Source organism: Pristiophorus japonicus, chromosome 6, assembly GCF_044704955.1.
Source record: "Pristiophorus japonicus isolate sPriJap1 chromosome 6, sPriJap1.hap1, whole genome shotgun sequence".
Taxonomy (NCBI): Eukaryota; Metazoa; Chordata; class Chondrichthyes; family Pristiophoridae; genus Pristiophorus; species Pristiophorus japonicus.
Genome location: NC_091982.1, coordinates 55729914 through 55754512, shown reverse-complemented (window position 1 = coordinate 55754512; position 24599 = coordinate 55729914). Strand labels below are relative to the sequence as shown.

Genomic DNA, 24599 nt, shown 5'->3' with positions numbered 1-24599 from the left:
CCCGTTGAATTCAGCGACTCGTCAAACTCTATCGTCCCTGTCCTAAAAACGGATGGCTCGTTCAGGATCTTTGGCGACTACAAGGCCATTATCAACCGAGTGTTACTACAAGACCAATACCCGTTTCCGAGAGCGGAGGATCATTTTGCCATGCCGGCAGGCGGCAAGCTGTTCACCAAGTTGGACCTCACTTCGGCCTACATGACCCAAGAACTGGCCGAAGAATCTAAGCTCCAGACCACCATCACCACGCACAAGGGGCCGTTTGTCTACAACAGGTTCCGTTTGGCATTTGTTTAGCAGCCGCTATCTTTCAAAGTGTGATATCTTCACAGAGCACAGCACACACAGCTTCCTAACATGCAGGCTGCTCTCTCAGAACTCTCCGGAAAATGCCTGTTCTGTTTAATGATTAACTATACAGCTGCAGTACACAATATGTCCATATCCACAGTGTGGAGCTACAAACATTACAAGCTTACAGACATTACATTCCTCCGTCCTTAATGAAAAAGCCATCATAATAAACATCATAAATAACTTTCATGTTTATACATAACACAGGATAAAAACTTATTTTTTTTTCCTTATCTACAAATTTAACTTTACCACTTGTTTTCTGTTTCAAAGAGGATACCTGATACCTTCGCTCTCGCACAGAACCTTCCAAACATGGTGTTGATTTCACACTCATTTAAGGCTCATCCTGAGGAACATTTTCCTTCATGGAATTTCCTTGATTTTCATTTGCAATATACTCATACACCTTTGACATCACTGGGTCACGTTTGGTTGCTCTACCAATCTCTTCAGCAGTGACTGGCAGTTCATCAATGTATGAAAAATAAAACACTTTTTCCCTATCGGGTGTAATCTGTGATGGGGAAGGCAATCTAGACATTGCATCAGCATTATTGTGATCAGCTGATCGTCTGTATTCAATATCATATGTCTATGCTGACAAAATCAAAGCCCATCTCTGCATTCAGGCTGCAGCTAATGTTGGAACTGGGGACTTTGGATGGAGGATTGCTGTTTGGGGCTTATGGTCCGTAACGATGGTAAATTTACGACCATACAAGTATTTGTGAAACTTCTTGACCCCAAAAATTAATGCCAAAGCTTCCCTTTCAATTTGAGCATAATTACTCTCACTGGCACTGAGAGTGCATGAAGCAAAAGCAATTGGTCTCTCCTCCCCACTACCTAATACATGAGAGATCACTGCTCCAACTCCATACGGAGAGGCATCACATGCTAGCTTAATCTCCTTTGATATGTCATAGTGAACTAACATGGTGCTCTCTACCAATTTGTTTTTACACTCCTTGAATGCTGTTTCGCATTCTTTTGACCACTTCCACTGGACCTGTTTTTTCAAAAGTTCATTCAGTGGATGTAATTACTGTAGCCAAATTTGGTAGGAACTTCCCATAATAGTTCAAAAGACCCAAGAATGAACGAAGTTCAGTGACATTCCTGGGAGTGGGTGCATTTCTAATTGCATCCAATTTTTCCATGGTTGGATGTAAACCATCTTTGTCTACTCTGTACCCTAAGTACTCCATTGAGTTTTTAAATGACTCACACTTACGAGCAGATACTTGTACTCTGTGCTTCTCTAGCCGTTTGAGGACTTCATTCAAAATGTTGTTCTGAATTTGCCTATTTGTTGCTGAAATTAGTATGTCATCCAAATAACATACTACCCCTTCAATACCTTGCAAAATCTGGTTCATCACCCTTGGAATATGGCAGGGGCGGAAGATACTCCAAACGTAGCCTATTAAATTGATATAGGCCGAGATGAGTATTTATAGTCAAACATGACTTGGACTCCTCATCTAGTTCAAGCTGTAAGTAGGCATTCGTAAGATCCAGTTTTGAGAAGATCTGACCACCTGTCAGTGTTGTGAACAAATCTTCTATATTCGGCAATGTATTGGGGACATTACCCTCTAGAACCTGGTTTACGGTTACCTTATAATCACCACACAATCTTACTTTACCATCAGACTTAGGTACAACAACAATGGGTGTAGCCCAATTACATCGCTCTATCTTACAAATAATGTTCTCAGTCTCTAGTCTTTTGAGATCTTGCTCAACTTTCTCCTTGAGTGCATATGGTGCGGAACGTGGCTTGTAGTAAACCGATCTAGCGTCCTTCTGTACCCTGACACTCGCCTTGAAGCCTTGGATCGGACTGCCCGTTTCACAGAACATCTTCGGATACTACTTGATAACCTCATCCATTAATGAAAATCTCGCTTCCACAGAGAAAATCTTACTCCAATCCAGCTTCAGTGAGCTCAACCAATTTCTTCCTAGTAAGGCAGTCTTGTCTTCTTTCACTACTATTAGAGGCAAGTTCTGAAATTGATCTTTATATTTCACCAGTACGGTGATACGGCCTACCACAGGAATTTTCTCTCCCGAGTAGCCTCGCAGCTCTATCTAGGATTTCTCCAATTGAAAATCACACAATTTGTCGCAGTACAGTGACTCCGGTATTACACTCATGGAGGCACCCGTGTCAATTTCCATTGGTATCTTGAAACCCGCAACATCTATGTGGATTTTGATGCTTTCCGAATCGTTGTCCGTTAACCTCGTGCTCCTGATGACATGTAATTTTAACATCTCCTCGTCCTGTTGTTGTTCTTCCAAGCTATGAAGTTTCTTTGGATTTTGACTCATAGCTTTGAACGCTGGACTCATAGCTTTAAAAACTGGTTTACCCTTCAGTCGGCATGCCTTCGCAAGATGCCTAGTCTTTCTGCAGAAGAAACACTCTGCCTTCACTTTGAGCAATGTGTTGTCCCTGGCATCTATAGCACGACTTCGACGCTCTGGTAGAATTTGCAGTTTCTGAGACTTTCGGCAATGGCTGTCTTTTACTTTGAACCTGCAGGTGATTTACCTCGGTTGACTGACGACAATAATCATTATTTAATTCTCGTGAATATTGTTCAGCCATGCTCATCAACCTCGCTGTCTGACAAGCAATCTCAAAAGTTAAGTCATCTGTCGTCAATAACTTCCTTCTGATCAAATCATTTTTCACCCCACAAACAAAACGATCCTGTAATGCTCGGTTTTGAAAGTTTCCAAAATTATAGTGCATCTATAGCTTTTTTAATGCTATGATGTGATCAGCGATACTTTCATCCGCCTTTTGATTCTGAATCCAGAAACGATAGCTTTCAGCAAGTTCTAATGGTTTGGGGTTATAGTGCTGCTCCAGCTTCATTAAAATCTCTTTAAACATTGTGTCCTTTGGCTCATCAGTCACAAGCAGATTTACAAGGGTTTCGTATAATACCGGACCTGCCACTGTTAAGAAAATCGCTTTCTTATGTTCCAACACAGCCCGGTTCTGGACTGCATTGTCTGGAACTTCGATTATGTTATCTGCAGTGAAATACATTTCTAGCCGATCCACATACACTTTAAAACATTCCCAGTCATGTCTATATTCACCCAAATATCCGATTACACCTGCCATTTTTAATCTCTAGCTGATCACACGGTGCTGTTTTTTTACCTCGGATTTTGTAGCTTTTTTTCAAAGACAGAAACTTCCAAAGTCTTCTGTCGGCTGGCTGAATCCTTCACCAATAAAATTTAAGTTTTACACATCCGAAAAATCTCCCATCTCATCGCCAAATGTGATATCTTCACAGAGCACAGCACACACAGCTTCCTAACATGCAAGCTGCTCTCTCGGAACTCTCCGGAAAATGCCTGTTCTGTTTAATGATTAACTATACAGTTGCAGTACACAATACGTCCACATCCACAGTGTGGAGCTACAAGCATTACAAGCTTACACAAAGGAACATGGAAAGCCTGCTCAAAATCCATCCCCGGAACAATCGTATTTCAGGACGACATCCTTATCCGGGTCGAGACACCGAGGAACACCTCCACAACCTGGAGGAGGTGTTACGCCGACTGAACCGGGTAGGCCTGCAACGAAAGAAGTCCAAATGTGTATTTTTGGCCCCAGAGGTCGAGCTTTTGGGCAGGAGGGTTGCCGCAGATGGGATCCGGCCTACCGAATCCAAAACGGAGGCGATCCGTCGCACGCCCAGGCCCGACAATACATCAAAGTTGCGTTTATTTCTGGGATTATTGTACTATTTCGAGAACTTTCTGCCGAACTTAAGCACATTGTTGGAGCCACTACATGTGCTCCTGCGTAAGGGTTGCGATTGGTTTTGAGGGGACTGTCAGGAATGAGCTTTCAATCGGGTGCGGAACCTGCTTTGTTCTAATAAGCTGTTGACCCTGTACGACCCCTGTAAGAAATTGGTTTTGACATGTGATGCATCATCCTATGGGGTTGGGTGCGTGTTGCAGCAAAATAATGATGAGGGCCAACTCCAACCTGTGGCTTATGCCTCCAGGTCGCTCTCCCAAGCAGAAAGGATATATGGGATGGTTGAAAATGAAGCACTCACATGTGTCTACGGGGTGAAAAAGATGCACCAGTACCTTTTTGGCAGAAGGCTCGAGTTAAAAATGGACCACAAGCCGTTAACATTCCTGTTGTCCGACAGCAAAGCTGTCAATGCCAATGTGTCAGCTTGCATACAACGATGGACTCTCACGTTTGCTGCGTATGACTACACCATACGGCACTGGCCAGGCACTGAGAATTGCACTGACGCGCTCAGCTGGCTTCCACTGACCACCACTGAGGGGGCAGCGGAGCAAAGCTCTGAGATGGTCATGGCTGTCGATGCTTTCGACAGCGCAGGCTCCCCCATCACAGCCCACCAGATCAAAACCCGGTCAAACAGAGATCCCCTCCTATCCTTGATTAAGAAATGTGTCCTGACTGGGGATTGGACGCCCGCACACGGAGCATGCCCTGAAGAGGTCAGACCGTTTCACAGATGGATGAACTCTCCATTCAAGCCGACTGCCTACTATGGGGCAGCCGGGTAGTCATGCCCCAGAGGGGCAGGGAAGCATTCATTAGGGAACTCCATAGCGAGCATCCTGGCATTGTGCTAATGAAGGCCATTGCCCGGTCACATGTATGGTGGCCGGGAATTGATGCAGACCTGGAACACTGGGTTCGCAGGTGCATGACGTGTGCCCAGCTGGGCAATGCCCCCAGGGTGGCCCTGGTTACCAAGCCATGGTCACGCATTCACGTAGACTACGTGAGCCCGTTCATGGGAAAAATGTTCCTTATTGTTGTTGATGCATACTCGAAATGGATCGAGTGCATCATATTGAATTTGTACACGACATCCACCACAGTGGAGAGTCTGCGTGTGGTCTTTGCGCCCCACGGCTTGCGGGACATCCTGGTTAGCGACAACGGCCCGTGCTTCACCAGCTATGAATTCCGGGAGTTCATGTCGGGTAATGGCATCAAACATGTCAGGACAGCACCGTTCAAGCCGGCTTCCAATGGCCAGGTGAAACGTGTGGTCCAAATCATAAAACAAGGCATACTCCGGATTCAAGGACCCTCCCTTCAATACCACCTATCGCGCCTTCTGCTGGCCTACAGGTCCCGACCACATTCGCTCACAGGAGTCTCGCCAGCGGAACTACTCATGAAACGTACACTTAAAACTCGGCTGTCCCTCATTCATCCAGTCCTGTCAGACATTGTTGAGGGCAAGCGCCAGTCCCAAAATGAGTGCCATGACCGTAACTCAAAGGGGAGATGGATAGAAATCGATGACCCTGTATTTGTTTTTAATAACGCTTTGGGGCCCAAGTGGCTTGAGGGTACTGTAATTGGCAAAGAGTGGAATAGGTTCATAGTGGTCAGACTTAACAATGGACAGATATTCTGCAAGCATCTGGACCAAGTAAAAAAAAGGTTCAGCATGGACACTGAGGAACCTGAGGAAAACCATGAGATGCTGCCCACACCACTGCCAGTGAACGAGCAGCATGCACAGTCCCTGCGGCCAGCCCGGACGAGCCGGAATCACTACAGGTGACAAAGACGCATGCCAAGGCTCAACAACCAGAGCCCCAACTGCAACAATCCACAAGAGAAAGCCTGAAATACTCAATCTTTGACCCAAAGACGTTAGGGGGAGGTGATGTCATGTATGTAACCTCCATGTAACTGTAACCTTCATGTAACAACACTGTACACTGTATACACCTAAGAAATGCACACCTTGACCACAGGGGGTGAACTTGTGGGAGACACTCCTCACCTGGTCATCCAGATATATAAAGGGAGGTCATCACTTCTTGGTCCTGTGAATAAAGGTACAGGTCACAGAGTGACCTTGTCTCCAGTCTGTGCCTCGTGTTGATTTACAGTAGTGTGTAAGGACACAACACCACCCACCCCTTCCCACAACGACTATCTGTCCCACCTGTGACAGAGACTGTGATTCTCATATTGGACTGTTCAGCCACCTAAGGACTCATTCTAAGAGTGGAAGCAAGTGTTCCTCGATTCCGAGGGACTGTCTATGATGTTGACCGCTTCATCGCAAAAGTTACCCGAAAATAAAAGAAAGACGTGCATTTATATACTGCATTTCACGACCGCCAGACGTCTCAAAGCACTTTACAGCCAATGAAGTACTTTTGGAGTGTCGTTACTGTTGTAATGTAGGAAACATGGCAGCCAATTGGTGCACAGCAAGCTCCCACAAACATGAAAATGAGCAGATCATCTGTTTTTGTTATGTTGATTGAGGGATAAATATTGGCCAGGACATGGGGGATAACTCCCCTGCTCTTCTTCAAAATAGTGCCATGGGATCTTTTACATCCACTTGAGAGAGCAGAAGTGACCTCGGTTTAACATCTCACCCAAAAGATATTTTTATGCTCAAGTCCCTGGAGTGGGACGTGAACCCACACCCTTCTGACACAGAGGTTAGAGCACTATCCACTGAGCACAGCTGACACTGTGACAGGCCGATAGAGCATAGGCACATGCACCAAGGGCCACTTGCCATGGAAATAAGCTGGCTCAGTTAGCCATGCATTGTGTGTGGCTCACCTGCTTACCAGCCATTACTGCTAATGCCCACTGCCTCCTATTGACAGATGTCTATCATATCACTGAGAGCCTTTAACCCAGTCTTGGTGTGAGATACCTCTAACAATATTTAAATTCCCTACCAATGGCAGCCAGGTAATTTTAGAGCCGGAATGATGGGGACAGTGTAGCAAGGGGCTTGAGCATGTCAGGCAGGTATGAGTGCAATGGAAATGGGCACCTTATGGTCAGGAACCCACAAAGATGAAATCCTGAGGCACGGAGAACACTTGTGAGAGAAGGTATTTAAATAAATAGCTGGCTACTGTGGCCTACAAGACCACTTTCTTGCCTTTCTCATTACACGGGTTTTTACACTAAAAAATCTGGACGAGGCAGCAGTTTCTGATGGCCAACCCTGTTGTGTATGCAGACTATGGATGTACTTTCTATGTAGTCACTGTGTTGTTGCATAAGATGGAGACTTGTTTACCTGATGTACTTTCAATAAGGTTTACACTGTGTGTATACATGCTGGCACCACTAGAGGGTGCAACTGGTGGAGACCAGGGGGTTTCCTGTCCTAGTGGCAGGGCCCAGTGTAAAAGGCTGCACACCATGCTTGTGCCTCACTCTGGAGTTTGGAATAAAGGACCAAGGTCACTACAGTCTGAGTACAACACATTGCCTCGTGGAGTCATTCATAAGTACATACGGACATAACAAATCCTAATTGCATTTATTTGCCATCGATGAGCCCACTCCAGCGGTAAGCTATTACCTGCCATGTGAATGCACGGCAACAATGGGTTGCTGATGGTAGCACCATGAAAGATGGATGAGGCCAGCAGAAATTAATTGAAAGTAGGTCACTTAATCTCAAAAGCGTAACTTATTTTGCTTTTCCAAATGAGAGAAGATGAGGGGGGGCGGATGGGGGCAGGGTTGCGGGGGGCGACAATGAATAGCATTTTTCTGTATATCGCTATTAAACATTTGAAGGAATTTCTAGAACACGACGAACTACAAAAGGTAAGTTTTAATTTCACCTTTGGGCCCACTTTATTCTCTGCTTTACGTGCCGTGGTGGTCATTGGTGTTGGCGATCATACCCCCCGCCCCTGTGGTAACCAGTGGGACGCCCTTCAAAAAGTTCTCCCTTTGCCACTACTTATAGCAGCAAAAGAAAGACATGCATTTATATAGTGCCTTTCACAACCTGTTCCTAGGTTCACACAAAGTGAGCGCTCAATGCGTACCAGGCAGTAAAAGAGATGCTTTGCTTTGCGATGGAGAAAGAAGTTGCAATTATAAAGTACTTTATAATGTTTGCATTAGTGTTCAAAGTATCGCTAGCTTTGTTATACAGGCAATACTGCAGCTAATTTGCATACAACAGGGTCCCAAAATAAACAAGGTCCCAAAAACAATAAATAAATGAATGACCAGATAATCTTCCCTTGGGTCCTTTACATCCACCTGATCAGACAGCTCAACATTTCATTTTAACATCGCATCTAAAAGCTAGCAGTTCTGACATTCCAGCATTCTGTTAGTACCCTGTACTGCTTGAAGTATCAATCTAGGAAAAGAAAGAGCAGTGAAGAGGGAATTTCGGGGAAAGAAAGACTTGCATTTATATAGCGCCTTTCATGACCTCAGATGTCCCAAAGCACATTACAGCCAATGAAGCAATTTTGAAGTGTAGTCACTGTTGTACTGTAGGAAATACGGCAGACAATTTGCGCACAGCAAGCTCCCACAAACAGCAATGAGATAATGATCGGTTGATCTATTTTTTAGTGAGGTTGGATAACTTCCCTGCTCTTCTTTGAAAAAGTGCCGTGGGATCCTTTAGGTCCACCTGAGAGGGCAGATGGGGCCTTGGGTTTGACATCTCATCCAAAAGTAGCATCCACTCAGCTGTTTGGCATCTCCAGCGCTTCAATGGCCATGAATAGCAGCAAAGCGCAGTTATAGACTGCACGATGTCAGTGCCCGCGGTTGCTGGATTGGCAGCAACAATCTTCAAAGCGAAAGAGTACGTGACCAGAGCAGCCATCGTAGAAAAGGAAGAAAGTCCTGCATTTCTATAGTGCCATTCATGACCTCAGGATGTCCCAAAGTGCTTTAAAGCACTATTAGCCTTGCTGTTATTCTGACAGCAATGTTTGGGCCAATCATTCTGATGTGCCAAAAAAATGTTTGGCTTTAATTTGAAGCTGACAGAGAACTCATATTGTTCGGAAAAGCAGCAATTCCCTGGCACATCACTTCCCTGCTTACCCCTTTGTTTAGCTCCAACAGCTCCAGATAGACAGAAAAGGTGCCAGATACTGACATAGTGCTGTGCACGTAGTTGCAGAATTAATAAAAGCATCTTTATGTCAATGTTTTAATTAATTATCCAGATTGATGAAGAATTGGTCCCAGGACTATAATTTAGCGATGATTTCTTTCAGGTTGACAAATGCTCTCATTAAATGGTCGAAACCTGGGACAGTGAGGAACATGTTGCGCAAGGAACACAGATGCTGACGGATGTAAGAAATGGACTGACATGAGGACCAGCTGCGGGATGCAGACAGTTAATCTCATGCTCGTGGTTGAGGCCAAAATTCCAAGAATGAATGGGAAATGCATGGGACGTCAATCATCCTCCACAAAGAATAAGTTAGCAGCAGATAAAAAGCTACCAACATTCAAAGTTGGCACCAAGTGTGTCATGCGAGAGAGACTATCAGATTTGAAAGTTACAGTTGAGTTTCTGCTAACAGAATAAGTGAAAAAGCTCCAAATGTGAATGACTCAGAAGAATATAAGCCAAAAGCAATCAATCTTTTGTTACTGCAGTCAGTGGAAGATGGGACTATTTGGTCAAATCGAAGCCAGAGGAACTAGAATCAACACGACTTGACCAGTCATGGGCCATTGTATGCATAAGTTAATGATTATTGTGATTATTGTGTAAAGCCATAGATTTTTTTATTTGAGCATCGTAAGTCCAAGAAGCACTGATCAATTGCTAATGAAGTTAGAGTTAGGCCAGATTTTATTTTGTTAGAGTATTCTTCAGTTTATCTCAGGGTCTGAAGTCCTTTGGAAAAAGGTAAACTCTTACAGAAAATGGTGCCCGAACAGAGACACCGAGCAGAGAATACAATGCCAAATCAAAAGAGTAAAACTATGGACAAGTTAGTAATTAAATAGGTCACAGTGAAGATCCAATGCAAAAGGCATGGGAGTGGACCGAGAGTCCTCTTTGTAGAGACCCAGGTCGCCGTTTGGAGCGTGGGCAGGAACATCAGCGGGGCCCTGGTACAGCAGAGGAGTGGGAAGGTCGTGGCGGACTTGCAATGAGTGATATGGGCGGAGGAGCGATGAGGGATCGTGGCTGAGATTTGGTGGGTGATTGTGGCGGAGGTTCGGTTGAATGTTTGGTGCGGAGGTTCGAAATACTGCCATGGAATCTATTACGTCCATCTGAGAGTGCAGACAGGGCCTCGGTTTAATGTCTCATCCAAAAGATGGCACCTTCATCAGTGCAGCTCTCCCTTAGCACTGCACTGGGGTGTCAGCCTAGATATTTGTATTAAAGTCCCTGGAAGACTGAACCCGAAAGATCGAATGCCTTCCATTTAATGCCAACTGCATGGCATCATGCTTTGAGAACTAACTTTTGGTTACTGGTTGATATTTATGCGCGCTAACACCAACAATGATTCTCTTTCCCCAAGCACCACGCCTCTATCTTTCAAAGCCTATATCATCGCCCCTCCTGAAACCCAACTTTGAATCATCCATAGTGGACCATATACAGTAGACACCTCAAGTCGCTGGAGAAATACCACCAACGATGTCTCCGCCAGATCCTGCAAATCCCCTGGGCGGACAGACGCACCAACGTTAGCGTCCTCCATCAGGCCAACATCCCCGTCATCTAAGCACTGACAACACTTGACCAGCTCCGCTGGGCGGGCCACCTTGTTCGCATGCCTGACACAAGACTCCCAAAGCAAGCGCTCTACTCGAAATTCCTACACGGCAAGCAAGCCCCAGGTGGGCAGAGGTAACTTTTCAAGGACACCCTCAAAGCCTGCTTGATAAAATGTAACATCCCAACTGACACCTGGGAGTCCCTGGTCAAAGACTGCTCTCAGTGGAGGAAGAGCATTCATAGGACGCTGAGCACTTTGAGTCTCGTCACGAAAGCATGCAGAAAGCAAGCGCAGGCAGTGGAAGGAGCGTGTGGCAAATCTGTCCCACCCACCCTTTCCCTCAACGACTGTCTGTCCCACCTGTGACAGAGACTGTAATTCCCGTATTGGACTGTTCAGTCACCTAAGAACTCACTTTTAGAGTGGAAGCAAATCTTCCTCAATTTCGAGGGGCTGCCTATGATGATGAGGCTTCACTGTCACCCTAGCCCCGAACTTGCGTTCATCTCTAAGGTCCTCCAAAGGGCTATTGCCGCCAGCTTTCTCTTTCAATCCCTCTAGTCCAGTTTCTGCCTATCTCAATGCACCAAAGCAGTCCAAGCCAAAGACATGGATGACATCCCTTGTGACTGTGACCATGGTACATCACCTCTTCTTGTCCTCCTTGACCTTTCTGCGACATTCAATATGGCTGACCACCCAATCGTCCTTCAACATTTGAAAATGTGGTGCGATCGTGCCACTCGCCCGATGTCCACAGCAAGAAGTTAGTCCAGCAATAAAATAAACTTACCATTGGCGGTTTCCTGAGGGACCTGCAGCAGCCCCCTTTCAGGTCCGCTGGTTAGGCCGCTTTGCACCTAGCAACAATAGATAGAATGTACGTGCATCACGCTCTGCCCATTGGTATCTCAAATTGCATCGTGGCTGAATGTACGCCATCAGGGCCCAATTTACATATCTTGATGAGGTTCCTGCCTGAAATGGGCAGATACCTGGTGTAAGAATTCGTCGAAAACACTTTTTGTACTTTTTGTACATTGCTACTATATTCACTGTGCAGCAGAAGAGCTGGCTGGGGCAGATCCAAACATGTTTAACTTGAATACACATCAACTGGGCGGGAATGAGATTGGCTGAAAGCAGGAACATCATGGTTGATGTGCGCCTTTTGTCATGGAATGGGACCCCATCAGTGAGACATTAAGTAAAGTGGCTGGGATTTCAGGCCATCGAAAGACAAAGGAAAGCTATTTGACCACAGACTCGTCGAAGCCACCCATCGAGGGACAGCCCAGTTAATAAAGGAACAGGCACAGACTTGAGTTTGCTTTCTAGTTGGACAGCCTCAGGGGAAAGGACAGTTGGATGCTTGGCGCGAAAAGGAGCATTTTTGCAAGTATAAGAGAGGCAATGTTGGCTGCTATCTCGCTCTCTCTCCCCGTTTCTATGCCTGCTTGCAACGCACAAGGACTAAGCACTCCATCTTGGATGGAGAGAAAAAACACCAGGGAGCCTTGCTACTTCGACTGGGAAGCTGATCTTGAGACTGGACTTGAAGACCCAGAAGATACGCCTCATCGGGAGAAGGAGCGTAAGCCAGAGGGATAATTGGTGAGCATTTATCCCAGCTCACGCATCTTTAAGACCACTTCATAGTGTGAAAGGGTGTCGTGTGTCCCAACCAAGCCTTAGGGGTTTTAGTGGGGACGTTATTGCAAGGATCATAAGCATACGCACATCCGTTGGACAGATTTCAGTGGTGCAATTTTGAATCCGAGCAGGGGTGTTTTAGATGTGGGTACTTTACGTTAGGGGCCTGTTTAGACAGGCAAGACTGTGTGTTATTACTGTGTTTGTTTGTATTACACTACCAGGTATTGTGTTTTTACTAGGTGCAGGAGTGTTTAAAGTTGAATAAAAGCATTGTGATGATGGAGACCAAAAAGATCTGTCTATGACTGCATATTACTTTCATAACTATAATTCTGGTGTCTAGAACTGTTGTAAGAGGGGTGATTCGAAACCACGAGGGGCAAAAACTACTTATAGTGGATTACCTTTGAGAGTTCCCCAAGCGAGCACATTAGGTTCAAGAACAGGAACGAGTCAGTAAAGGAATGTATACAGCAGCTTTCATGACCTCAGGATGTCCCAAATCACTTAACAGCCAATGAAGTATTTTTTGAAGTGTGGTCACTGTTGCAATGTAGGAAACGTGACAGTTAATTTCCACACAGCAAGCTCCCACAAACACCACTTAAATAAATGGCGACATTCCACTTTAAAAATCTATGCAAAAGAATAAATGACAACCCAGTGGCAGACAGGATTATACATTAGCAATTGTTTTCTTGGGGCATTCTGTAGCTGAATTCACTTAAATGTTGCTTCCTGTTCTGTGGGCACACCAGACACATGAAATGTCAATACGTTCTATACCTCTTGAAAGTCTTTCCACCTAAGTCTGATCCTTTGCTACTGAGAGGATATATTTTTTTTTATAAACTATAAATGTTATCTACTTCAGAATGCTTGTGGCGACGCATTTGAGGTAAATTACTCAATAATTAGTTGTAAAAAAAATGAGCCATAAATTTAGCCTGGATTTCAGGAGAAATTTCTTTACTCAGGGAGTGGTGAGAATGTGAAACTCGCTACCACAGGAAGTGGTTGAAGTGAATAGCAGAAGTGCGTTTAAGGGGAAGTGAGATAAGCACATGAGGGAGAAAGGAATGGAAGGTTATGCTGATGGGGTGAGATGAAGAGGGGTGGGAGGTTTGTGTTGACCATAAACAATGGCACGGACCCGTTGCGCTGAATGACCTGATTCAGTGCTGTAAATTCTAAATAAATGTTGGTTTGCACAACATAACTGGGTTGCAGATAATCTATCCCGGGAACTGAAGTTATCATAAACAGCAAAAACAAAATTCCGCAGCTTTACACAGCTTTCCATTCGAGGTCACCTAAAGTTGAAGGAAAACCAATAAACCATAAAACAATGCATTATAAAATAAATATTACAACATATTATATAGCACATTACAAATTAAAAGCATAAAACTACACTACTGTATATTATAAAACTCATTACTTTAGTTCAATTCTCATCATGCTTCAGCAGGGGTCAGAGTTACTCAGTATCTGTCAGCCACAGCACAGAGACAGGAAGGGGCGAGGCCATACAGGAATTTGAAAAGAAGGCTGAAAATTCTGAAATTGAGGCGTTGCTTAACTGGAAGCCAATGTACGTCAGCAAAGTGCAGGAAACAGAGTACAGCTACGAGTCATTCTGATCAGTTGCCAGTAACATTCCTTTTTAATTACACAACCTGATTGTTTTAATCCTGTCATGTGCAAGAAACACTCAGTTTTAATGTCCCCGCATTTGGCGTAAGCTCTTTATATATAGGTGTGATCGCTTGATTTTCTACTTGAAGAACATTCGGCTTGCAGTGACAATAAGTAACAGCAACAATGTGCACACAAATGCGTAAGTCTTTTCTTCTGCAGTTCCATTCTGCAAGTTAACTTCAAAGTCTAATTTTAACCTTTAGACAGTAATAAATTAATATGTACAGGGTTGCAGGGTTGTAGTGCTGTTTCTGGGCTTTGATGTCTCAGAGACTGGGGAAAGCCTCTCACGTGGCTAAAAAAACATATTTTGGCTTTCTTCAGCTGCCCAGTAACTTCCAACGGCCCTCTCTCCTGCCCAAGCTGTCTCTCTGATGGTGATTCCCTTAGCACTGCAGCTCCCTCCCTGCCCTTGCTCTGACAGTGAGAGAGGGGCAGGGAATGTTAGCAAGATGCAAGGCCACCCCAGCCTTTTCCACCCTCTGGGTGATGAAAGTAAAATCAGTTGGGACAGGAACGTGGGGAATAAAGGAGGAGGTGGAGGCGTATTAGGCGGATGTGGCAGGTTGACATAAAGGTCTCAGAGTTGCGTCCTGGAAATGCGATCGCTAACTTCAGCAAATCTCCACCCTCTCTTTTGTTTCCAGGCAGTTCTCTATATTGCCAGCCAATCTGTCTGCCCTTGCCTGACAATCCAACAGTTCCGTAGTCTCGTTTTCCTCAGAATCATAGAAATTTACAGCATGTAAGGTGCTGGCCGACTTAGAGATAGTAAGGGGAAAAAGTCACTGGTGGGCGTAGTTTATAGGCCCCCAAATAATAACTTCATGGTGGGGCGGGCAATAATCAAGAGAATAATGGAGGCATGTGAAAAAGGAACGGCAGTAATCATGGGGGATTTTAACCTATATATCGATTGGTCAAATCAAATCGCACGGGGTAGCCTTGAGGAGGAATTCATAGAATGCATACGGGATTGTTTCTTAGAACAGTATGTTACAGAACCTACAAGGGAGCAAGCTATCTTAGATCTGGTCCTGTGTAATGAAACAGGAATAATAAACGATCTCCTAGTAAAAGATCCTCTCGGAATGAGTGATCACAGTATGGTTGAATTTGTAATACAGATTGAGGGTGAGGAAGTAGTATCTCAAACGAGCATACTATGCTTAAACAAAGGTGATACATCCTTACTATACAGTATAAATGCACACGAGGCCCATGCTTGAGAGAAGGTCAGTCTGTGACCTGTCCTTTATTCCTTCGCACTCAAGAGCAGGAAGTGGGTGGAGCTTCCCCTTTTATATCTGCAGGAGTAGGTTAGGAGTGTCTCCCACAAGTCCACCACCTAGTGGTCAGTGTTCTCACGGTGTACAACTTAGGTCAGATTATACATGGGTTACAATGCTGGTTGAATACATGACAAAAGGGGACGAGAGTGGGATGAGGGCAGAGTTGGCTAAAGTAGACTGGAAACACAGACTAAACGGTGGCACAATTGAGCAACACTGGAGGACTTTTAAGAAGCTTTTTCATTGTGCTCAACAAAAATATATTCCAGTGAAAAAGAAGGGCGGTAAGAGAAGGGATAACCAGCCGTGGATAACCAAGGAAATAAAGGAGAGTATCAAATTATAAACCAATGCGTATAAGGTGGCCAAAGTTAGTGGGAAATGAGCAGATTGGGAAAATTTTAAACGACAGCAAAGAATGACTAAGAAAGTAATAAAGAAAGGAAAGATAGATTATGAAAGTAAACTTGCGCAAAACATAAAAACAGATCGTAAAAGCTTTTACCGATATATAAAACGGAAGAGAGTGACTAAAGTAAATGTTGGTCCCTTAGAAGATGAGAAGGGGGATTTAATAATGGGAAATGTGGAAATGGCTGAGACCTTAAACAATTATTTTGCTTCGGTCTTCACAGTGGAAAACTCAAAAACCATGCCAAAAATTGCTGGTCACGGGAATGTGGGAAGGGAGGACCTTGAGATAATCACTATCACTAGGGGGGTAGTGTTGGACAGGCTAATGGGACTCAAGGTAGACAAGTCCCCTGGTCCTGATGAAATGCATCCCAGGGTATTACAAGAGATGGCGGAAGTTATAGCAGATGCATTCGTTATAATCTACCAAAATTCTCTGGACTCTGGGGAGGTACCAGCAGATTGGAAAGCAGCTAATGTAACGCCTCTGTTTAAAAAAGGAGGCAGACAAAAGGCAGGTAACTATAGGCCGCTTAGTTTAACATCTGTAGTGGGGAAAATGCTTGAAGCTATCATTAAGGAAGAAATAGCGGAACATCTAGAAAGGAATAGTGCAATCAAGCAGACGCAACGTGGATTCATGAAGGGGAAATCATGTTTAACTAATTTACTGGAATTCTTTGAGGATATAATGAGTATGGTGGATAGAGGTGTACCGATGGATGTGGTGTATTTAGATTTCCAAAAGGCATTTGATAAGGTGCCACACAAAAGATTACTGCAGAAGATAAAGGTACGCGGAGTCAGAGGAAATGTATTAGCATGGATAGAGAATTGGTTAGCTAACAGAAAGCAGAGAGTTGGGATAAATGGGTCCTTTTCGGGTTGGAAATCGGTCATGAGTGGTGTGCTACAGGGATCAGTGCTGGGACCACAACTGTTTACAATATACATAGATGACCTGGAATATGGGACAGAGTGTAGTGTAACAAAATTTGCAGACGACACAAAGGTTAGTGGGAAAGCGGGTTGTGTAGAGGACATAGAGAGGCTGCAAAGAGAATTAGATAGGTTAAGCGAATGGGCTAAGGTTTGGCAGATGGAATACAATGTCGGAAAATGTGAGGTCATCCACCTTGGAAAAAAAAACAGTAAAAGGGAATATTATTTGAATGGGGAGAAATTACAACATGCTGCGGTGCAGAGGGACCTGGGGGTCCTTGTGCATGAATCCCAAAAAGTTAGTTTGCAGGTGCAGCAGGTAATCAGGAAGGCAAATGGAATGTTGGCCTTCATTGCGAGAGGGATGGAGTACAAAAGCAGGGAGGTCCTGCTGCAACTGTATAGCTGTATAGCGTATTGGTGAGGCCGCACCTGGAGTACTGCGTGCAGTTTTGGTCACCTTTCTTAAGAAAGGATATACTAGCTTTGGAGGGTGTACAGAGACGATTCACTAGGCTGATTCCGGAGATGAGGGGGTTACCTTATGATGATAGATTGAGTAGACTGGGTCTTTACTCGTTGGAGTTCAGAAGGATGAGGGGTGATCTTATAGAAACATTTAAAATAATGAAAGGGATAGACAAGATCGAGGCAGAGAGGTTGTTTCCACTGGTCGGGGAGACTAGAACTAAGGGGCACAGCCTCAAAATACGGAGGAGCCAATTTAAAACTGAGTTGAGAAGGAATTTCTTATCTCAGAGGGTTGTGAATCTGTGGAATTCTCTGCTCAAGGAAGCAGTTGAGGCTAGCTCATTGAATGTATTCAAATCACAGATAGATAGATTTTTAATTAATAAGGGAATTAAGGGTTACGGGTAGCGGGCAGGTAAGTGGAGCTGAGTCCACAGCCAGATCAGCCATGATCTTGTTGAATGGCGGAGCAGGCTTGAGGGGCTAGATGGCCTACTCCTGTTCCTAATTCTTATGTTCTTATGTTCTTATGTTCTAAGACCTACCCAGCCTAATCCCACTTTCCAGCTCTTGGTCCGTAGCCCTGTAGGTTACAGCACTCTAAGTGCACATCCAAGTACTTTTTAAATATGGTGAGGCTTTCTGCCTCTACCACCCTTTCAGGCAGTGAGTTCCAGACCCCCACCACCTTCTGGTGAAGAAATTTCCCCTCATATCTCCTCTCATCATCATAGGCAGTCCCTTGGAATTGAGGAGAACTTGCTTCCACTCTTAAAATGAGTTCTTAGGTGGCTGAACAGTCCAATACGAAAACCACAGACTCTGTCACAGGTAGTTGTTGAGGGAAGGGGTGGGTGGGACAGATTTGCCGCACTCTCTTTCCGCTGCCTGCATGCTCTCGGCGATGAAACTCGAGGTGCTCAGCGCCCTCCCGGATGCACTTCCTCCACTTAGGTCGGTCTTTGGCCAGGGACTCCCAGGTGTCAGTGGGATGTTGCACTTTATCAGGGAGGCTTTGAGGGTGTCCTTGTAACATTTCCTCTGCCCACCTTTGGCTCGTTTGCCGTGAAGGAGTTCCGAGTAGAGCGCTTGCTTTGGGAGTCGTGTGTCAGGCATGCAAACAATGTGGCCTGCCCAGCAGAGCTGATCAAGTGTGGTCAGTGCTTCAATGTTGATTTCAATCAAGCACTGAGCACACTTGATCATATCTCCTCTCAACCTTCCCCCAATTAATTTAAATAAATGCCCCCAAAATCCATCCCTGTCATCTAAAATTTCCCTCACCTTTCCTTAGAGACCACCTAATGAGTCCATTCAAAAAAAAAGCCTAATGGTAATTCAACCCTCCACCTGCTGAATCCACTTCTTACAATTGCTTCTTCCCTTTCTCTTTCTGGGCCTCATTATCCATCCTGCATCACGCAAAAGCTCGTAGGTAAGGTGAGTGATGTGACATCTGCCGCAAATTCTTTACTCGTAGCAGGATCTTATGCCCATCCATTGCAGTTTTTCATAAAAAGTCCTGGAGGCAGCGATGATATCAATCCCTGAGTGATCACAAATGACTTGCGATAATCAGAGAATCATAGAATTTTACAGCACAGAAAGAGGCCATTTGTCCCCTTGTGCCTGTGCTGGCTTTTTGAAAGATTTATTCAATTAGTCCCACTGCCCTCTGTTACTGTTACAAATTTTGCAACTGTCTTTATTACAGAAGGTTTGGAGTATGAGTAAGGAAGTCTTACTGCAATTATATAGCGCCTTGGTGAGATCAAACCGGAGTATTGTGTAGTTTTAGTCTTCTTACCTCAGGAGAGATGTACAGTACTTGCCATAGAGGGAATGTAATGAAGGTTTACCAGACTGATTCCTGGGATGAGGAGGATTGTCCTATGAGGAGAGATTGAGGAGACTAGGCCTATATTCCCGAGCGTTTAGAAGAAAGAGAGGTGATTTCATTGAAATGTATAAAATTCTTAAGGGGCTTGACAGGGTAGATGCAGGGAGGATTGTTCCCTCTGGCTGGAGAGTGTAGAACCAGGGGTCACAGTCTCAGAATAAGGGGTCGGCATTTAGGACTGAGATGAGGAGAAATTTTTTCACTCAGAGGGCTGTGAATCTTTGGAATTCTTTACCCCAGAGGGCTGTGGATGCTCAGTGTTTGAGTATATTCAAGACAGAGATCGGTAGATTTTTGGATACTAAGGGAACCAAGCGATATGGGGATAGTGTGAGAAGGTGCAGTTGAGGTAGAAGATCAGCCATGATCTTATTGAATGGCGTAACAGGCTCAAAGGGCTGAATGGCTTACTCCTGCTCCTATGTCTTGAGTTCTTATCATGTTCTTATGCCTTAGATATTATTTGGGGTACCACACCTCGAGTAACTCCCATATGTGGATCTTTTATCTCTTATGTTCAAATCCCTCCATGGCCTCGCCCCTCCCTATCTCTGTAATCTCCTTCAGCCCCACAACCCACCAAGATGTCTGCACTGCTCTAATTCTGCTCTTTTGAGCATCCCTGATTATAATGGCTCAACCTTTGCTAGTCATGCCTTCTGTGCCTCGGCCCTAAGCTCAGGAATTCCCTGCCTAAATCTCTCCGCCTCTCTTACCTCCTTTAAGACGCTCTTCAAAAACCTATCTCTTTGACTGAGCTTTTGGTTGAGCTTTCTTCTTATATGGCTCGATGTCAATTTTATTTCTCTTATAACACTCCGGTAAGGTTCCTTGGGATGTTTTACTATGTTAAAGGTGCTATAAAACTACAAGTTGTTGTTGTTGTACTGCCCAAATATTTCTTTCCAGATATCTTTGGTGGAGCTATCCAATTAGTGCCACTCCCGTGCACTTTCCCCATAGCCCTGCAATTATTTCCTTTTCCAGTATATAGCCAACTCCCTTTGAAAGTTTCTGTTGAATCTTTAAGGAGCGGGTATATGCATAGTGCCCTCTGCAGGGCATCTACCGGAAACCAACAGACTCTGCTAGCTTAACTTTTGGGATGCTTTTGACTCTGCCCCAAAAACTGCACATCGCACTTCAACTTCTCTCGTGTTAAATTTCTGTTTGTCATTTAAACATAACTTCTCCATTTTTGTCCATTCTACTAGGCCCTTCCATCTATGGCGACATCACAAAGGTTGACACAACAGGTGCTTCCATGGATACTGCAAGGCAGGACAAACTGCCACGTGCTGGTAAGCGAAGGATGTAATCAATAGCTGCCGTGAAATATGTGTGTGGCTGCAAGCAACTTATGGAAATACCCTGCAAGGGTGGTGCTCCAGTTCGCAGTAATTGTATAAAGCTTCAATCACTATTATACATAGTCTGCATTTAACAGTCAAGGTGCATTCTGCTGTTGAAACTTTACACTTGCTTATCTTTTGATTCTGGTACAGAGGTTTCAAAAGACCCACAGCCCTACCACTTATATTGACCAGGCAAGCTGGCTTACTATAGGAAAATGCAGGGGTAGACATAAGAACATAAGAACATAAGAAATAGGAGCAGGAGTAGGCCATATGGCCCCTCGACCCTGCTCTGCCATTTAATACGACCTTGACTGATCCGATCATGGATTCAGCTCCACTTCCCTGCCCGCTCCCCATAATCCTTTATTCCCTTATCGGTTAAGAAACTGTCTTAAATTTATTCAATGTCCCAGCTTCCACAGCTCTCTGAATTCCACAGATTTACAACCCTCTGAGAGAAGAAATTTCTCCTCATCTCTGTTTAAAATGGGCGGCCCCTTATTCTAAGATGATGCCCTCTAGTTCTTGTCTCCCCCAACAGTCCCCACCTGTCACAGGGGGGGGATAAGATTCTCCCCTTTCGACTGCTAACTAATACCTTAAAGGGTAGGGTAGTCCTTGGTCGATGTACAACACAGGCTGTGTGGTTTTAGCTGTCTAAATTCCAGCAGTACACCCATGCAAGCTTGGGGGAGCCTAACCCTTGGCTCCCCAAACCAGGACCTCAATAAACAGAAGGTGTCCCTATGGGGAGAAAGTGTGCACTTCATATCAAGCAGGTTTTCCAGTAATCGAAAAAGAGTTGTGTGGGTGTGGGACCAGGACAAGATTGGATGGAGCCAGACTTTGATGCTGACAGATCACTGTCTAGATTCACACACAAACAATGCATGGTGGATTAGAGTGAGCAGCCTGAACATGTGACCACAGTAAGTTACATCAGGAAAAATTACACTGGGCTTATCTTTTGATTCTGGTACAAAGGTTTCAAAAGACCCACAGCCCTATCACTTATATTGAGCAGGCAAGCTGGCTGACTATAGGAAAATGCAGGGGTAGACATCACTTTGTGAGGTAAGTCACATCACTTTGGGGGCAAAAACACGAAGGCAGAATATTATCTGAATGGCGGCAGATTAGGAAAAGGGGAGGTGCAACTGGGTGTCAGGGTACATCAGTCATTGAAAGTTGGCATGCAGGTACAGCAGGTGGTGAAGAAGGCAAATGGTATGTTGGCCTTCATAGCTCGGGGTTTTGAGTATAGGAGCAAGGAGGTCTTACTGCAGTTGTACAGGGCCTTGGTGAGGCCTCACCTGGAACATTGTGTACAGCTTTGGTCTAATCTGAGGAAGGACATTCTTGCTATTGAAGAAGTGCAGCGAAGGTTCAACAGACTGATTCCCGGGATGGCTGGTCTGACATATGAGGAGAGACTGGATCAACTGAGCCTTTATTTACTGGAGTTTAGAAGGATGAGAGGGGATCTCATAGAAACATATAAAATTCTGCTGGGACTGGACAAGTTAGAAGCAGGAAGAATGTTCCCAATGTTGGGGAAGTCCAGAACCAGGGGACACAGTCTAAAAATAAGGGGTAAGCCATTTAGGATTGAGATGAGGAGAAATTTCTTCACTCAGAGAGTTGTTAACCTGTGGAATTCCCTACCGCAGAGAGTTGTTGATGCCAGTTTGTTGGATATATTCAAGAGGGAGTTAGATATGGCCCTTACGGCTAAAGGGATCAAGGGGTATGGAGAGAAAGCAGGAAAGGGGTACTGAGGTGAATGATCAGCCATGATCATATTGAATGGTGGTGCAGGCTCGAAGGGCCGAATGGCCTACTCCTGCACCTATTTTCTATGTTTCTATGTTTCGAGGAACTAGGAGGGAATTATGGAGGAAAGGGTATTTACAAGTCGCTCAGAATATTATTCGAGACGAGCAGGGCTGTTTTAATTGTTAAATGTTAAATGCTATGTCAGCTGTGGCTCAGTGGGTAGGACACTTGCCTCTGAGCCAGAAAGTTGTGGGTTCAAATCCCACTCCAGGAACTTGAGCACAATAATAGATCTAGACTGACATGCCAACGCGGTGCTGAGGGAGTGCTGCACTGTCGTAGGTGCAGTCGTTTGGATGAGACGATAAACCGAGGCCCCGGCTGCTCATAAAAGATCCCATGGCACTATTTGAAGAAGAGAAGGGGTGTTATCCCTGGTGTCCTAGGGCCAATATTTCATCAGCATCATCATAGGCAGTCCCTTGAATTGAGGATGACTTGCTTCCATGTCAAAAAGTTCACAGGTGTTTCAATGGAAGACCTAATATTTCAGGTCCCGAACTAAATCCTGAAGGGTGGAAGATGCCTGTGTGTGGATTTTTTTAATGTGTGGTGGCCGTTGCACACCAGCCACCACATGGGCTTGACAGAGCTAGGTCTTGGTCCAGTGGCAAGGATTAACTAGGTCGACTGGAGACCAGCTCTGCTGCACAGACCTAGTGTGCACACATATCGTAATGTGGGCTGGCCGTGTTGCCCCCGAGCCCTCGCCTCTTCTGGGCCCCTAACTCATGCCTCTCCTGGGCCCCGATCACGTCCCTCTACAATCTCTCGCTGCTCTTTCTCGCCGCTCCTGTTGTACCTGCCCACGCTCCAATCACCGACATGGATCTTGGTGACATCCCTCTTCGCTGTTGAACTAGATTGTCTCCAGGCTGTTTGTGACGCTATGATAGACCAGTGAATATTAGCGTTGCTCATGGTATACCAATGCAAACGGCCTCTCTGTTTCCTATCTGTCTTCATTTGGTTGCTAGTTCTCCCTGTGTCTTTCCTGTTTAGCTTGTGATTTTTCCTTCGCTTGTCCATGGATTTTTTCTCCCTATTTCTTTTTTCTTCTGGATTTTATTTCTGTCATCATTTATCCCTCAATCTACATAACAAAAAACAGATTATCTGGTCATTATCACAGTGCTCTTTGTGGGAGCGTTCTGTATGCAAATTGGCTATTGCGTTTCCTACATTATAACAGTGACTATACTCCAAAAGTAATTTTTGGGCGGTAAAGCGATTTGAGACGCCTGGTGGTCATGAAAGGCGCTATATATTTTTTTTAATTCGTTGCCAATCTTTCCAATTCTTTGTCAAATCACAAACGCCAGAGGTCACCTTGCACACATCAAGGATCACTCTGCGCCAATGCTCTTAGCCAAAAGGCCTAGAGCCACTGCACCGTTCCTGGAAGTACTGCAATACCAGGTTCGTGCCATGGAGGTGGATGAGTCAGGCCCCCCACACACCTCCGTGGAGGTGGATGGGTCAAGCCACCCCACCCCAAGGCACTATTTTTTTTTTTTTTTTGTGTGAAATTCGTAGCCAATCATTCCAATTCTTTGTCAAATCACAAACGCCAGAGGTCACCTTGCACACGCCAAGGATCACTCTGCGCCAATGCTCTTAGCCAAAAGGCCTAGAGCCACTGCACCGTTCCTGGAAGTACTGCAATACCAGGTTCGTGCCATGGAGGTGGATGGGTCAGGTCCCCCACACACCTCCGTGGAGGTGGATGGGTCAAGCCACCCCACCCACCTCCTGTTTCCAAAAAAGCAAGCATATACCTTCCTGATCCAGGGAGAACCACCCGGAGGTCATGGTGGCTACTCCCCTGTCAGGTCAGTTACGCATGATCTTAGCCAAAAGGCCGAGAGAGGCCCAAGGCGCTATATTAATCCAAGTCTTTCTTTCATTTTAAATATAAGGGGCCAGAAATTCACTAGCACTGAAAAGCTGGTGCTCACCCCACCATTTTGTGGCCATTAGTGCCAGAATCTTTTCGTGGCTGGGCCACCCCACATTCAGCTCCAAAAGTGAACAAATGGGTTACACGCTAATACATCCTTCCAAAGTGGATTCTTCAGTGGTGTGGCTGTCTTAATTTGAGCATTATCA

The 24599-nt window shown here is 45.0% G+C and overlaps 1 protein-coding gene and 1 pseudogene across 1 annotated transcript in view; one reads left to right on the top strand and one right to left on the bottom strand.

Annotated features, from left to right (window-relative positions):
• Nucleotides 1-14223: 14223 nt before the first annotated feature.
• LOC139265669 (lysozyme g-like) overlaps nt 14224-24599 on the top strand; it is a 30063-nt gene continuing 19687 nt past the window's right edge. The window contains exons 1-2 of the mRNA XM_070882878.1: nt 14224-14416; nt 20511-20597. Of these exons, the coding sequence (XP_070738979.1) occupies nt 14401-14416; nt 20511-20597 (103 nt within the window). The 5' untranslated portion in view covers nt 14224-14400. The remainder of the gene's footprint in view (nt 14417-20510; nt 20598-24599) is intronic.
• Nucleotides 24125-24360, bottom strand: LOC139266442 (U2 spliceosomal RNA; annotated as a pseudogene).